The following is a 16,524-nucleotide window of genomic DNA, read 5'->3' as shown; positions in this document are numbered from 1 at the left end:
CAATGGGGGCCTAGTGGCGATATGGAGGTACTACAGCAATGGCGGAGCAATGGCGGCCCCCAGTGACGTGGTCATAAAGCAGAGCAGCCAGCGCCCATTGCAGACAGCGTGTGGAGGGGGCGTGTCGGAAAGGGTCAGAGGTTCTTAAAGAGACAGAGGCCTATTTCAAGACATTCACTACAGCCATTTTGAGAGAGACATTTTATACAAGGCAGTTATTCTAATTTACTGCATTTACAGACCAACAGAAGGTTTGGTCATCATTGTAGTGTGATATAGACTGGTGCCATGTGACTGAAAAAAGGATAATACCCCCTCTTTAAGTTGTCAGTATAGATACAGAAAACTTACAACTGAAAGGCCAGGCAATTGTCTGCCAGTCATTAACGTCTGTAAAAGTTTTGAGAGTACCATGTGCTTGGGCCTTGTCCTCTGTATGGCGGGTAAGAACCATCACTCTTTTTGTAATTTAATTGGTTGGAGTATCCTGAAAAAAGAGAAAGAAACTCGTCTAAGCAGCCATACAGGCCAGTGTTTACTTAATTGCATCATTGTAATTCAAATTCAAAGCTGTTGAAAAATGTATATGCGCATGCAAGTCTAATCTTTGATGAAATGTACGTAAAAGACAGACCAGTTCCCATCGATAAACAGTTCAGAGTGAAGCTAGTTGGAAAAACTAAAAGCTAAGGTTGTCATTTTGTGTGTTTGACCTTGTAGCGACCCAGCGGCTGTGGTCTGTGGTCAGCATGGCCTCTTTATTTTCCATCATAGTGGTCTCTAGGACGCTCCAGGATCAATTGTTTTGGAAGATGTTCACTGCTGACCGGCCCTCTCCTATGAAAACCTACAAAACCATTGATCCTGGAGTCTTGCAGAGACCACAGTGGCGCCAGACGGTCACCTGCGTACCTGTTTTTATGTAGCGATAAGCGTCAGTCTTGCGCTGGACCCCCACTGTCTCCCAGCCTTTGGTGTGCTCCAGATACACAGTCGCGATAACTGGAAAAGTGATGGCTGCCAGGTTCTGCTCCACACAACCACCGGGCATTCGGATTAATTTGGCCAAAGGGTCATCTCGGATGGCATTGTCAATGGTGTCTGCCAGCATGTTCCCTGCAACACAAGTATGTGGTTAGTTTTTAAGTTGAAGGGCAGAAATGTTAAGATTTAGGATGCTTTTTTTGTGGTTGAAATATGTTTCATTTTTCCGACCAGTTTGGACTTTTGTTGGTCTTAGCTGATCTTACCTGAGAATTTGATCTTTGTCACTGGCTCAGAGTTGGGCACCACTCCTGTCAGGACCGGTTTGCTCGTTCGAACAGTCTGCGTGCCTGGATGAAGCACAAATGTGACTTTAATAGATTTCAGAATTCATTTGGTAAGTTGTTCCTATTGCCTGTTCTTCTATTACATCCATAGTATATGTTATTGTCAATGAAACAGGTCTTACCTTGATAATCACTGGGATTTAAGGGAATAATCACACTTTTAGCCTTCTGCACTCCCTCTACCTAATCAGGGTAAAAACACAATACATGGTCACTAATGGGTAACAGTATTGAAAGAAAGGTTTTTTTCACCTACAATAGGCACTCAAAGCCTAACGTAGGTGAGGGGCTTTTTTCAGTGGACACTAGTCAAGAATGGATTTGGATGTGGGCCTAACCTATTTAAATCCATGGCTGGATACGTCTTTGACCCTGTTCCCTGTAAAGTTACAAGTCAGGGATGAAATGTTCAGAACCGTGGCTTTAAATTCCATATTATCGGTATAGAATTACTGACTTTCTTTTGTGATGTGAGACCTGGATGACAACAACCCATTCTGCGATCTATGAACAGACAACTTACCACAACATTGAGGATCTTCTCGATGCGATCGCTGGCACGATTCATAACGTACGCCGCCACCTGGATGGGTATTTTGCCCGGCTTAAAGGGCACTATGGTGTAGGGCACGACAGTGGAGGAGTGAGGCCTCACTCTTATCTTCTGTGTGTGCTGCCGCTTGAAGGCCAAACTGCACATGTCACTGGTCTTTTGCAGAGCCACAGTCACCTGAGCAAAATTTACAAATAAATGGTTGTAATCACTTTTCTGAAACTCAGTGACTAGATATTATATTTGTTTATTCTTTGATAAGAAACTTCCATAGACTGTGTCACTAGGAGAACAAGCAAATCCACACTGACTGCCGCAGCAAGGTTAACATGGGATCTTTTTATGAGGTATGAGAACAACCACTTTCCCATGGTACCACTATGATATTGTTTGTAGGAACGCATTTTCTGCTGTGTTTTGTTTTTTCTTACATCCAAAGTCTCTTCCAAATAGTTGTACACCACTGCTTTAATTTCCACTTGTTCGTTTCTTGCCACAGAAAAAGGCAGTTTCAGATCCACAAAGAAAGGCTTCTTCACTGTAAACGTCCAGGGCTCAGCCACGCAGAAACCTGTGTGCACATTTTGTTTTTAGGACCATTACAGTTCATTGTTAGTCTTAGGTTTAGGGCCAGTCTTACCTGTTTTCCCAGAGGAGCTCACAGCGAGAATGGACCACTGAGTGAGGCTGTCCGGTACTGGCTGCTCTATCGATAAAGTGCTGAGTCTGTGATGCATCACATTTTTTAATACAATTTTACCTCAGTTTTATCTCAGTTTCTCAAACTAAAAATACAAACCATTGTCTAACTAAGAAGAGCTCAACAGTACCCACTTCACATACAAAAAACCCCATTGAGTTTTCTACATTTTCTAATATTAATTTTCAAGTATTGAGAGTTTTCTTTCTTGAAAAATAGCCACACGTTGGTCAGTTGTTCATGTGCTTTTAATCATAAAAATAATAAATGCTATTAATGAATGGGATTATTTACGTCCTGACCCCGGCATGTGGCCAGAAGTGGATGGGACTGTTGAGCTCCTTTGATATTGGGACACTAAATTGTGAGGGGGAGTATCTGTGTGGATCAATTTCAGTTACTTATTCACACATGGTTAAAAGCATATTCTAAGTCAGGGGTATGAGTAACATGAATTGAGGTAGAGGGCCGCACCAACGCTAACTTTACATTATGTCTGCTCAATGTTCTCCCATTGCAAAATGCACTTAACCTCTTAACTCCCACCTGAACCGAGAGGATCTTTTTCCTCACGTCATCAGATTTTTTTTTTTCATCATTTTTTTGTTGGGTATTCAACTCATTTTTGTAACTTTTAGTGATTTTTTGGTGATTTTTTGTCACACTTTTGTCTTTTTTTTTCATCCATTTTTTGTCACATTTTTTGTGATTTTTTTGTGATTTTTTGTCTCATTGTTGTCATTTTTTTGTCTTTTTTTCCGTCAATTTTTTATCACATTTTTGTCACATTTTTGTCATTTTTTTTGTCATTTTTTGTCACTTTTTTGTCTTTTTTCCCCCCTTTTTTTAATCAATTTTTTGTAATTTTTTTTATCACATTTTTGTCATTTTTTGGTCACATTTTTGTCACTTTTTGTCACATTTTTGTCATTTTTTTGTCACATTTTTGACATTTTTTCAGCAATTTTTGTCATTTTTTTGTCACATTTTTGACATTTTTTCAGCAATTTTTGTCATTTTTTTGTCACATTTTTGTCATTTTTTGTCACATTTTTGACATTTTTTCAGCAATTTCTTGTCAATTTCTTGTGACATTTTTGTGACATTTTTGCCACTTTTTCATCAATTTTTCGTCCCTTTTTTGTCAATGGTTTCTCACGTTTTTGTCACATTTCCATCCTTGTTTTCGTCTCAGTTTTGTTGCTATTTTCACAGCTTTTTTCCAGAAGCTTTTGGACTGGGGTTAAAGCCAAACTGGAGAAAATGTGCTCGGTTCAGGTGGGAGTTAAGGGGTTAATTAAATCTGGAACACACTTGATGGTAGTTTTTAAATATTGTTAAGAGACAAAATAACGACAAAGGGATTGTGCTCGAGGGTTTGTGGGAGTTCGCCCAACCAGTCCACATGTGTTTTGTGGATCTGGAGAAAGCGTTCGACCGTGTCCCTCGTGGTGAGTAACCGAGAGAGGAGTAACTGACATGTTGTGTACCACACAGAGTAAAGCCTACATACCCGTTCAGACCAGCTTCCTCGGGTACAGGGAAATCCAACCATAGCCATGTATCTTGTAATTGGTCACGCAGAGTAATTTCATCTACGTCGTAGTCCTCATCACCTCCTAGTTCCCACAGAGCATTGTTCTCCACTGGATCTGTGAAAAGAACCATGAATTACCCAAACCAATGTTAATATTGTTAACCCCCTAAATCCCACCTGAACCGAGCACATTTTTCTCCAGCTTGGCTTTACCCCAATCCAAAAGCTTCTGGAAAAAAAGGTGTGAAAATAGCGACAGAACTGAGATGAAAACAATGCTGTGACAAAAAAAAGTGAGAAAACTTTGACAAAAAAGTGACGAAAAATGACAAAGAAAAAGACAAAAAAAATGACAAAAAAAATGACAAAGAAAAGACAAAAAAATGACAAAAAATGTGACAAAAATGTGACAAAAAAGTGATAAAAAAAATGACAAAAAAAGTTACAAAATGAGTTGAATACCCTCCCCCCCCCAAAAAAAAAAAGATGGAAATAGATCTGATGATGGGAGGAAAAAAAGATCCATTTAGATGAGCTTTGTAGGTCTTAGCTTTCAAATGATGTGTTACACTGGCCTACAGGATTTGGGTAAAGCTGAACTGGAGAAAATGCTCTCGGTTCAGGCGGGAGTTAAGAGGTTAATATAACAATACAAAATGATCCTACATTTCATTTGTAAAAACAGATAAGTGCCATTGGGAAAAATATATATATACCTGTATATACTTGTGATGTTCTCTTTGTGTAGTGCTGTTTTTAACGGGCTAATCACAGCCTGTGTTGGGAAATTGTTTTTAAACCAATTTCAGAAAAATGGAAACTGACGGATAAAATACTCAAGCTAAAAAAAAGTATTGAACACATTTTTTAATTAAACCCTTTTTCTTAACAGCGCAAATTAATACAAGTTGTGAAAATCCCTACAAACAGTGAAATGATCTTGTGGTCACAATCTCACAGCTCGTTGTCACCTGGGACGTCCGAAGAGGAGCCAGCGCCGTCACTTCGTCCCAGCCCAAACTCGTCGAGCCTCTGACTGGAGACTTTGTTTTTGTAGGTGTTGCAGCATTTGAGAAAAGCCGTGATGCATTCAGGTGCCTCTGCGATGTACTGTGAGCGCTGTTCACATGAGTACGGCATGAGCACGCCCCGCAGGCCGTCCCGGCAACAGCGCTGGAGCAGTTTCCCCTGGAATTGTCCCACTTTAACACAATTAAAAAGAAAATGAAAATGAAGAAAGTGAAATGTACACAGAAGCATTTCCCCAATTAACCTCTTACCACCCGCCTGAACCAAATGTATTCTGTCCGACTTTGGCCATTATATAGGTCTGTGTAACACCTCATTTGAAAGCTAAGACCCACAAAACTGATCTTTTTCCTCACGTTGTTGTCACATTTTTGTTGAATTTTTGTCACATTTTTGTTGAATTTTTGTCACTTTTTTGTTGAATTTTTGTCACATTTTTGTTGAATTTTTGTCACTTTTTTGTTGAATTTTTGTCACATTTTTGTTGAATTTTTTGTTGAATTTTTGTCCCTTTTTGTTTAATTTTTGTCACATTTTTGTTTAATTTTTGTCACATTTTTGTTGAATTTTTGTCACATTTTTGTTGATTTTTTGTCACATTTTTGTTGAATTTTTGTCACATTTTTGTTGAATTTTTGTCACATTTTTGTCACATTTTTGTCACAGTTTTGTTGAGATTTTGTCTCTTTTTTGTTGCTGTTTTGGTGCTTTTTTCCCAAGAAGCTTTTGGACTGGGGTAAAGCCAAACTGGATTAAAATGGGATCCGTTCAGGTGGGAGTTAAGGGGTTAATCTGCTAGCAAAATTATTGTTTGTTGCAGCCCTACTTTATACCATACTATTACTACTACTACTACTACTACTACTACTACTACATTTAGCCTCTCCCTCTCTCCTCTATAGCTCCAAAACAGGTGAAGATAGAAGCTACCAAGCTCTTCCACTTTTTCCCTATTTAAATATGGTTACGTGAGGTGTTCCACTACAAAGTATAATTACACAAAATTAAACAATGTGGATTTTCTAAGCGGATAGAAGGGGGAACTATATTGTAAGGCGTAGTAATACTAGGAGTAGTTCGAAATCCGTGCAGTAATCTTCACTTTACTGTGTGGATGCCAAATTACTCCTGGTATTATTACGCCTTACAATATAGTCCCCCTTTTATCCGCTTAGAAAATCCACATTGTTTAATTTTGTGTAATTATACCTTGTAGTGTAACACTTCACGTAACCATATTTAAATAGGGAAAAAGTGGAAGAGCTTGGAAGCTTCTATCTTGACCTGTTTTGGAGCTATAGTGGAGAGAGGGAGAGGCTAAATGCTAACGCCGTCTGCGCTGTGTTTACGTGACTGAAGGCACGGGTGAAGATCAGGTCCTAAAGAACTCGTCAAAGCTAAGGTAAGAACATATCTCAGTATGTAAAAACGGTGGCCTATTCCTTTAACATTTCATTTCACAGCTCTCACTTTGTGAAAAAAATATCGGGATATATATCGAATATCGATATTCAACCAAAACATATCGGGATATGACTTTTGGTCCATATCGCCCAGCCCTAGTGTCAAGTATTGAGTAATTGAAGTCTTATCTCACAGAGCTGTGTTTGGTGCTCCATCAAAACCTGGCGCCTCCTCCTGGCGTCGACTGGACACTTCAGATCTGTGAATGCAACGACACCAGATTTAGCAAATGACACATCTCATCAAATGTTTTATATGCTTTTCATTTGGTCGGTGTCACCTTGTCTGCTCTCTGTTGAGGGCCCGTTTTTCATTGCAAAAAGCAGACCTGCGTCACTGAAAACCCCCATTGCGTTCTTTCCGCTTCCATGGGTGCAGCCTGTGTCTCTGCTTTCCACCTCATCCAAAACCTAAAATCCCAAATCTTTTAAAACATCTTGATTAAAAAAATGTGAGCTCAGTTTTAACTGTTTAATGTCGCTCACATGTCTTTGGGTTAAGCGGCTCTTGCTGAGTAGATACACTGCCTGGTCCACTGCCACCAGACTGATGTATGCCAGAGGTTCCGCTTGGATCTTGAGCCTCAGCGTTGAGCCGGGCCTGTGGTCAGTGGGGGTGGAGTCCTGTGTGCTGATTTGTGGCTGAAGGTGTGGTCAGATACAAGACAAATGTTTATTACACCAGTTATTCTGTGTCAGTCTGGTGATGTTGTTATTTTATCCTGTTTCTGATCATTATAGGGTAAAAATATCAAGCCTTTTGAGATTCCAATATTATTTTTCATGCCTTATTTGATACTTACTGGATGGACACAAGTCTCCATCACTTCCAGTTTTATTGAGTCCGACACCACCTCTCTTCCCAACGTGTAAAATGCCACAAAGCGAAAAGACGGCATCATCTCTGCTGTGACTGTGGTTGTGACACTGGTGACATGTTGATCGCTCACTTCGACACGCTTGCCCTCCAAGATGGTTCCTTTGCTGAGGATCTGAGCAGAGGACAGCGTGACAGGGCATTACAATACCTATCGATCAATATTATGTTGAGTGTTATAGCAATAATTTCTCACCAAGTAAGTTATTCCATTAATGCTGTTCTTTTGGTCAGATTTAATGCTCATCTCGAGCGTCAGTTCTCTCATGTACACTTTCTTGTCTCTCGCGTGGATATACAAGTAGTTGGGTCTGTGAGAGTTTGCAGGGATGTACGGATGCACGATCACTTCTTTTGTGGCCTGCCTGTCTTCACTCAGACTCGCGTGGTTAGTTGTAACCTGTAAGGGAACGAGCATTGTTCAGAATTACATCAAGTCCAAAAAGTTTACAGTTGGGTTCGGGGGCCAAACACTTTTATAAATAATTATTTGACAACTTAAATATAATGCGCTTTTAAAAACACTGCACAATACCTCTCCACATACTCCAGGAGTTTGATCAGGCCGATGATTTGTTGTACTTTGTTAACTTAAGAATAATGACTCAACTGTGTGTTTTTGGACTAAGCTCTTGTTTGCTGATAATTACTTTATGTAGTCTCAGCGAGTTAAAGGGATATTTCAGGATTTTTGACATAGGGCCTCATTTCCTAGTTATCCAGAGTGTTGCTGATTTCTGGAGACATATTTTTTTGTAATTCATGCAGTTCTTATATTTGAAGAGTTACGAGGTGCAAGGCTAGTGCATTTCTATGGTATCAGCTCGCCTGCATTAAAAACAGTCTGACCCGCTCAGCAGAGCACCTGAGGCAAATCACTTATAACGCCAGACTAACCATATAAACATCTGTGTCGATAGAATAATTTTTGGAATATAACTGACCTTGCATCACATGAATGATCGCATTTCATTTTGACGGACTATTTTCTAGCAGATCACTCCGCCGCTGCGTAGCTTATACAGCCGCGAAGCTGATGCTGCTCAGATATAAGGTATTTTAAATGCAAAATGGCTAAAATTACTCTATGGACACAGACATTTATATGGTTAGTCTGGCGTTATAAGTGATTTGCCTCAGGTGCTCTGTGGAGCGGGTCAGACTGTTTTTAATGCAGGCTAGCTGATATCGTAGAAATGCGCTAGCCTTGCATTAGCCTAGCGCCACGAAACTCTTCAAATATAAGAACTGCTTGAATTACAAAAAAAATATCTCCAGGTATCAGCAACACTCTGGATAACGAGGAAATGAGGCCCTATGTCAAAAATCCTGAAATATCCCTTTAATTAAGTGACGTGGTGGCGCAGCGGTTAGCGCTCGTGCTTCTCAGTTGAAGGTTTTATTTTCCGGCGTTTGAGTGTTCTCCCTGTGTCTATGCACGTTTCCACCGGGTGCTACAGTTTCCCTTACCACTAAAAACATGCACATTAGGATGTACAGTGGGGGAAAAAAAAGTATTTAGTCAGCCAACAGTTCTGCCACTTGAAAGGATGAGAGGCCTGAACATTTCACAATAGATATACCTCAACTATGAGAGACAAAATGAGGGGGGGAAAATCCAGAAAATCACATTGTCTGATTTTTAATGAATTAATTTGCAAATTGTGGTGGAAAATAAGTATTTGGTCAATAACAAAAGTTCATCTCAGTACTTTGTTATATAGTCTTTGTTGGCAATGACAGAGGTCAAACGTTGTTGAGTCTTCACAAGGTTTTCACACACTGTTCGGCTATTTAGTGACTATTACGTAGCTTAAAGTGGTTTTACGGCGATATGCCAGGTTAGCATTCAGTCTCCATTGCAGTGTGACTGTCCACGTGGGCTTAATCGGGCTATGGAAGAGTTTTGCTCTATTCACGAGTGCAATAAAAGAACCTTAGTGTACGTACTCATCAAATTTCCTACAGTAAGAAAAGATCCAGAACGTCGTGACGCGAATGGATTAAATTAGCAAGTTAGATGTATAGCTAACTAGTAATGCTATTTGTAACCAATACGTCTGTTTATTTATTGGTTTAGCAAGGGCCACAAATTCTTTTTCTCTCCCCAGTAACACCGTGTTCCCGTTTCTTACATAATTCTTTGAAAATATTGATTTTCAACGCTCAAAGTATTCACTATCTTTGTCACACTCAGTCATGTTAACAGTTTGGGATACGATCTGGGTAGTCCTGACCTTTAACCTGGACCAGCATGCTTTGCGCTCGATGAGATCCCGAATCCGCTTATTGTTGGCTGACTAAATACTTCCCCCCCCCCACTGTATGTAAGAGTGATTGGTTGATGATGGGCGGAGAAGCTGATGCCGCAGATTGGCTGCCCTGCTTCCATCAGTCTACCCTAGGGCAGCTGTGGCTTCTAAGGTAGCGTACCACAACCAAGTATGGAGTGACTGCAAAATTGTCCCATGCTAAGCGCTTTGCCACCATGTCTGTGAAAGGCGCTACACAAATAAAGTCCTTTCCTTCCTTTCCTATAATGTCAAAGTGACATTGTGTTTTTCTATCAGACCCCTTTATGTCACTGTGTCACTTTCTCACTGCAGCTGATTTCAAGTTTCATGACATTTTGATGAACCACACAGGACTCACCATCCTAACATAGCTTTATTCTGCCCCGGGGCTGATGTTGAAGTAAAGTTCTAACGTATTTAATGCAGTTTACCCGCGGCATGTTGTGATATAAGTCACAAATAATCTTGACTTGAGGGCCAACTGAAATGATCTCGCGGGCCGGGAGTGTGACATGTCTGCTCTCGTGCGTCCCCAACACTGAACACATGCTGCAGGCTCATGACGACTCTCATGTGTGTTCGCCTTTCAGTCTCAGAACCAAATGAACAAATACGTAAGTAAGTCCTTTGTTTGTCATTGTACAACTGTCCAACGAAATTGTGTTCAGGTGTTAGTCCTGAGCCGCTGCGACTGAGCCGCGCCGCCACTGTGGGCCAACCTGACCAGCATGTTTTTGGAGGTCGGGGAGTCCCGTGGTGTTCCTCCCTCCGCTCCACAACAGTCTTTCACCACCTTCTGGGAAGAGCTTAGCAGTTAATGTTTCATTCTCCAGTAAATGTCCATTAGCCGGAACACTAGGAGGGACAGAAGGCATGTGTGGCTTAGCTGTGAGTCTTGCCCGAATACCTTCACGTTTGTCCCTTTTTTATTTCCTGTTGCGCCTCTTGTGACGCCTCCACTGTGCTGCAGGAGGCGTGGGGGGCTCTTGGTGTCTCTTCAGTGATTCAGGAGAAGGAATGTGTAGGTCTCAAATGTCTTGCACGATTGAACTGGAAATAATTCCTAGTTGTGAACATGTTCACCAACAATGGTCAATAAAACAGTTCCGATACTGATTCTGGAACACAAAAACCACAAATGCAGTTCGCAGAAAAAGGCCAAAAACCCTGCAGCTGTATCAAGAGAGAGGGAGGTTCGTGCTTGTTTATGCATTTGAGCTTAGCAATTGCTAATTGAGATCATTTCATGTGATTTTCAACAAAACCAGACGAAGGGAAAATGAATTGGTTGAAACATACTTTGATCGTCTTCGGGTTGGCGTCGTTGGGCATGTTGATGGACACTTCAGCTGTTCCAGTGTTGGCGGTCAGTGGGCTATCGTACAGGTTGACTCTCAGGGGGATGTTGTGGGCTGGTGTCCCATCATGATAAGTCACATGGATCTGAAAGAGAAGCAGAGACTGTGTTCAAAGAAGTTTGTTTTGGATGTTTGTACTTTACTACTTTCTGCATCAATTTACAGTCTTTTATTCCCTTTTCCTCAACATCAGATTTAGACTATGGTCAAATGATGCTTGACTCTACATTATGTAAACAATAGCTTTCAGGACACTCAAATTCATATAGTATTGCTTATTGGTCATTCATCTGTGAGATTTCCACAATCAAGGCTTTTGTATGGCTTTGTGTTTGACTCTGTTGAGCAACACACTGGTGAAGTACTTTATTCTGGTGAACTATGTTTGTATGTGACATAGCAGGGATACTGCATACACAGATCTGTTCTGTATAACTATACTTACTGTGAAATGGAATGGCAAGCCAGGTTTGAAGTACTTTTGCGTGTCTTTAAATGCTAAGACATAAGGGGAATTCACTATTTTAATGTTGCTCTTCTCTACCTCAACCAGATCACCACCTGTGTAAAAACAAAAACAAAAACAAGGTAAAGGTCAGTGCCAAACTGTACCCTAAATTATGTTGTTGTAACTATGCTGAGAAAATTTGAAGCGCATGTTCAGTAGAGAGCTTTACTTGGGTTTACTTCCAGCAGACGTAATGGAAATCCGCTTTAAAGTGGAGCTGAACACATTGTTCATTCACTTTCACTGTCCAAAAAGTGGCTGCCAAAGTGGATAGCCCATGGAAATCCGCAAGGGATGAGAGAAAAGGGGGAGGAGGAGCACAGACTGAGCCACGGGGAACAGTGTGTTCAGCGTCATTGCCTCTGGTCATTGTTGAATACTCGCACGTCCTACTTTTCATATCTCTCGTGTAGATATGAACAAGACACGAGTTTCTCAACAGTTTGACAGAAATTGGCCACTCGTGCTGCCAATAGCCTAGTGTTCTGTCTGTAGCCTCGTAGGTTAGAGTCTCTCCCTGCTTTTACAATCTTTCATCCTGTGCTATCCTGTTTACCAAAGTCAATGGGCCAAAAAAAGAGAGAGGGGCCACAAAAAATACTAATAGCAGTTCACCGATAAGTTCTGACAGGTAGCGTACGCACGGTTTTATGCCTCAAAAGTGCAAATTACACTAGTTAGCCCAAAAGTGGCAAAAATTAAAAGTCTCCTGATAAATTTACCAGGACAATATCAGCAGATCGTCCAGAGGAAGGTGCATGTGTGAAAACATTTGTTGATTTTGGCTTATATCCAGTATGTTCTTGAACTGATTCTCTTTACATTTACCTGATTCAGTAAGCACAGACACTTTGATGTACATGTAGTGGTCCACCAAAGATCTGAGAGAGCAATCCCCCTGTTGTTTTCCCGACTGCACTTCACAGGCCCGTGTTATTTCAGCCACACTGAGCGTCAGAGTTCCTCCGTCCAGTTTCTACAAGCAAAACATACAGTAAATGTTCTGTGTTAGAAACATGTGCAGTACTCAGTGTTCGGCTGTAAGACTGACTTACCATGTCCACCTGCTTCACTTTAGGAGCCCTCATTATTTCTTTGCCTTTTTTCAGTCCATAGACAACATATGCGGTGCCAATGACAGGTTCATTATACAGATACCTAAAACACAAACACAGAGACACAAAAGTGATCTATGTCATTTTATCAAAAGGTTCAAACTCAAAGGTTTTTTTGACAGACAGACCTCGCTGTGATGTCCACGTGCAGTTGTGTGTCGGCCACATCAAGGAAAGGTTTTCTAGGTGTTAATGTGACATTGAAGGCTGGGAGCACTGGACAGAAATACATGAGTATGAGTACCATTACAAATCAAACCTCAATGTTAAATTAACTGGAGAAACAAGAGCGGTCATAAAGAGAGCTGCAAGCTATCTAAACACAATATAATCACATGTTTCATTCTATTGTAATTCGAACAATTCCAAAGGTGACTAGATCTTAAACTTAATGATGACAGCCATCTATTGTAAACAGCTTCATACTGTTTTTTCCTAGATGTTATTGCGGCATCTCGTCATAGAAGGGGGCGTGGCCTCGCCGAGGGGGAAAATAGAATCTTCAGGGAAACACCAGTTTTCACTCTTTTTAGCCATTTTCTGGTGAACTTATTTATGCCATACAAATAAAGTCAAGTGTAAATCGGGTCCATATGGATATTTTCTCACAGCAGATTGTTCAGTAGAAGTGAAAAAACGGCAGTCATAGCAGGCTATAGCGTTAGCATTAGCACGATGCTAGCATGTAGCATCATGTTAGCATTCTCTGTTTTTTTTTATGGATTTATGGACTGTTGAACCACTTTGCCCCTCTTTATGTCTTTGTATCTTTATTTAGAAGAAAGCTATATTCATAACTCAGCATTTGTTAAAGTAGTTTTTGAATAAGTTTAGATTTTTCTCCAAATTGTTTTCCCCCTTAACTGTTTTCAAACATGACCATATATGGGCGATTCCAGAGATGCCGTCTTAACTCCCGCCTGAACCGAGAGCATTTTCTCCAGTTCAGCTTTACCCAAATCCTGTAGGCCAGTGTAACACCTAATTTGAAAGCTAAGACCTACAAAACTAAATTGATCTTTTTCCTCACATCATCAGATTTTTTTGCATCACTTTTTCGATTTTTTTTGGTCAACTTTTTTGTCACTTTTTCGTCAAATTATTTGCATTTTTTTGTCAAATTCTCATCACTTTTTCGTCCATTTTTTCTCAATTTTTCGTCAATTTTTTCTCCCTTTTTTGTCAAATTTTTGTCCATTTTTTGTCACTTTTTCGTCCATTTTTTCTCCATTTTTCGTCCATTTTTTCTCCCTTTTTTCACATTTTCATCCTTGTTTTCGTCTCAGTTTTGTTGCTATTTTCACACCTTTTTCCCAGAAGCTTTTGGATTGGGGTAAAGCTGGAGAAAATGTGCTCGGTTCAGGTGGGAGTTAAGGGGTTAAACGCACACTGTGAGCTGAATCTTGATTGTGAAACATAAACCGCAGATCTGTTCACGATCGCCGCACCAAATATGGCAGCTTGATTCTTGGGCAGTCGTGTCATTAAAGAAATGCACCGCTGAGCCCGTGTTCATTTTCTGCTGGTAAATGCAAGCTGTCTCTGGTGCACGTCGGTAATTTCGAAACAATTCCAGGAGCAAACGTATACAGGAGCTTGTAGGCCTTGATGCATTTCTAACATTGCAACAAAAAAAGTTTAAACAACACCATCAACACTGATCATTGCCGCGCGAAACGTCATACTTCATTGATTATAATGTAATATTTAAGTTTAGTTATTTGATTCTAACTGCAAGACATGCTGCCCCCTGCTGGCTAGAGAGTGCCTTGAGAATTATATTTCTATGATGAAAATAGCAGAATATCTATACATTTGGATTTTATTGTTACAGTACAATGTGCATAGCAGATTTGAAAGCAGACATACCATATTTTTTCACTTCAAAAGTTGTATTAAAGTTGTTCAGAGGCCAGTGATCAAATCTTGCAATTATAGTCCACTTTCCTTCACTGTTGTATGTAAAAATCACATGATTATGTAAAACATGAAAGACATTGCCATTATCACTGAGTGCTTTTATTGAAACAAATAAATAAATAAACAAATAAGACTTACGCGACAATTTTAGGAAGGGTGTAGGTTTTCGAAAGAATCCCTTGTTTTGATTTCCTGTTGTTTGTCTGGTCGACGACAACATCATCTGGATTCTGTTAAACACAAAATAGCTTTATTCCAGGGTGGCATTTTTTGAATCAGAGCCTAACTGCACTGTCAATATCCAATAATCTACAATCAAGGCATGATCCAACACACTGACTAGTTCACTGATGGAATTCAGATACGCATAATTTCAAGCCATAAATGTGCTGTTAATGTCGCGTCGTTAGTCTCTTTTAATTGATTTTAACCTGTTAACAGTGCATAGGAGCTTTATCCGGGGCCGGGTCGCGGGGGCAGCAGTCTCAGCAGAGATGCCCAGACTTCCCGATCCACACACACCTCCTCCAGCTGTTCTGGGGGGACCCCGAGGCGACACCAGGCCAGCTCGGAGACATAGTCCCACCACCGTGTCCTGGGTCTTCCACGAGGCCTTGTCCCACTAGGACATGCCTGGAACACCTCCCGCGGGAGGCGACCAGGAGGCATCCGGAACAGATGCCCGAGCCACCTCAGCTGCTCCTTTCGACGTGAAGGAGCAGCGACTCTACTCCGAGCTCCTCTCGGGTAACTGAGCTCCTCACCCGATCTCGAAGGGTGCGCCCAGACACCCTGCGAAGGAAACTCATTTCGGCCGCTTGTATTCGCGATCTTGTCTTTTCGGTCATTACCCAAATCTCATGACCATAGGTGAGGGTGGGAACGTCTCTCATTTATTAATTGAGTATATTTAAAGGGACTATACAGAGTTTAAAAATGTTCAAAGTATGTATTTTCCTCCCCCTATATGTTCCAGCCATGTCCTAATGTGTAGAATGAGCTCAGACCTGTTCAACACAACTGCCTCTGAAATCCTGCACTGTCACTCAGAAAGGTGTCATCATTAAAGAGGGGGTGTTATGCTTTTTTCAATCACATAGCACCAGTCTATATCACACTACAATGATGACAAAACCTTCTGTTGGTCTGTAAATGCAGTAAATTAGAATAACTGTCTTGTATAAAATTGCTCTCTCAAAATGGCTGTAGTGAATGTCTTGAAATAGGCCTCTGTCTCTTTAAGAACCTCTGACCCTTTCCGACACGCCCCCTCCACACGCTGTCTGTGGCATCAGTGGGGAGGGGGTTCTGCTGAGGAGCAGTGGTTGGTTAGGCGTGTCCAGGAGGTGGGGGCTTTCCTAGGAGGACTCAGGCAAACCTATCCCTAAAATGGCTGCCATCAGAGTTTCTACAGATTACTCAAAAATACGTGAATGTGCCAAGGCAACACTTCAGGCATGTTTTTAATGAGGGAATGACATAATAACATGATGTAAAGCTTGAAAAAGTCGATTTTGCATAATACCCCCCCTTTAAAGGATCTATATCATGCTATTTTAGCCATTCCAAAGTTAAGTATAGGCATTTATATGATATATTGTACCTCTACCATTATGGAGCACTCATTTTTGTGATAAATATAAGTGTTTTCTGGAGGTATTTTTCAAACCCGGAAGACAAAACGCTTCGATTCAGTTAACTCCGCCCCCTCTCTCCGCACATACTTTACCGTAATATAAATAAACAACAATAAGTGAAGTTACTTCACGATGCAGTTATACGGAGTTGACATCTGCAACACAGCTTCATAAATGGCTAACACACATGCTAATATGCTAA

At 40.8% G+C, this 16,524-nt stretch overlaps 1 protein-coding gene across 1 annotated transcript in view; it reads right to left on the bottom strand.

Moving 5' to 3' along the window:
- The window catches only part of LOC306972922 (venom factor-like), a 28,970-nt gene that overhangs the window by 9,560 nt on the left and 2,886 nt on the right, over positions 1 to 16,524 (bottom strand). Inside the window, exons 5-25 of the mRNA XM_079569629.1 lie at positions 14,824 to 14,915; positions 14,635 to 14,717; positions 12,894 to 12,981; positions 12,706 to 12,808; positions 12,479 to 12,626; positions 11,588 to 11,703; positions 11,084 to 11,227; positions 7,687 to 7,890; positions 7,417 to 7,605; positions 7,100 to 7,255; positions 6,895 to 7,024; positions 6,748 to 6,813; positions 5,093 to 5,323; positions 4,098 to 4,236; positions 2,525 to 2,610; positions 2,316 to 2,455; positions 1,855 to 2,061; positions 1,454 to 1,514; positions 1,251 to 1,334; positions 913 to 1,116; positions 412 to 487 (exon numbers count right to left, since the gene is read on the bottom strand). Of these exons, the coding sequence (XP_079425755.1) occupies positions 412 to 487; positions 913 to 1,116; positions 1,251 to 1,334; positions 1,454 to 1,514; positions 1,855 to 2,061; positions 2,316 to 2,455; positions 2,525 to 2,610; positions 4,098 to 4,236; positions 5,093 to 5,323; positions 6,748 to 6,813; positions 6,895 to 7,024; positions 7,100 to 7,255; positions 7,417 to 7,605; positions 7,687 to 7,890; positions 11,084 to 11,227; positions 11,588 to 11,703; positions 12,479 to 12,626; positions 12,706 to 12,808; positions 12,894 to 12,981; positions 14,635 to 14,717; positions 14,824 to 14,915 (2,747 nt within the window). The remainder of the gene's footprint in view (positions 1 to 411; positions 488 to 912; positions 1,117 to 1,250; positions 1,335 to 1,453; positions 1,515 to 1,854; positions 2,062 to 2,315; positions 2,456 to 2,524; positions 2,611 to 4,097; positions 4,237 to 5,092; positions 5,324 to 6,747; positions 6,814 to 6,894; positions 7,025 to 7,099; positions 7,256 to 7,416; positions 7,606 to 7,686; positions 7,891 to 11,083; positions 11,228 to 11,587; positions 11,704 to 12,478; positions 12,627 to 12,705; positions 12,809 to 12,893; positions 12,982 to 14,634; positions 14,718 to 14,823; positions 14,916 to 16,524) is intronic.

Source organism: Gobius niger (assembly GCF_951799975.1).
Source record: "Gobius niger genome assembly, chromosome: 1".
NCBI classification, from domain to species: Eukaryota; Metazoa; Chordata; class Actinopteri; order Gobiiformes; family Gobiidae; genus Gobius; species Gobius niger.
Note: the sequence above shows the minus strand (reverse complement) of the source record. Positions and strands in the feature narration are given on the sequence as shown.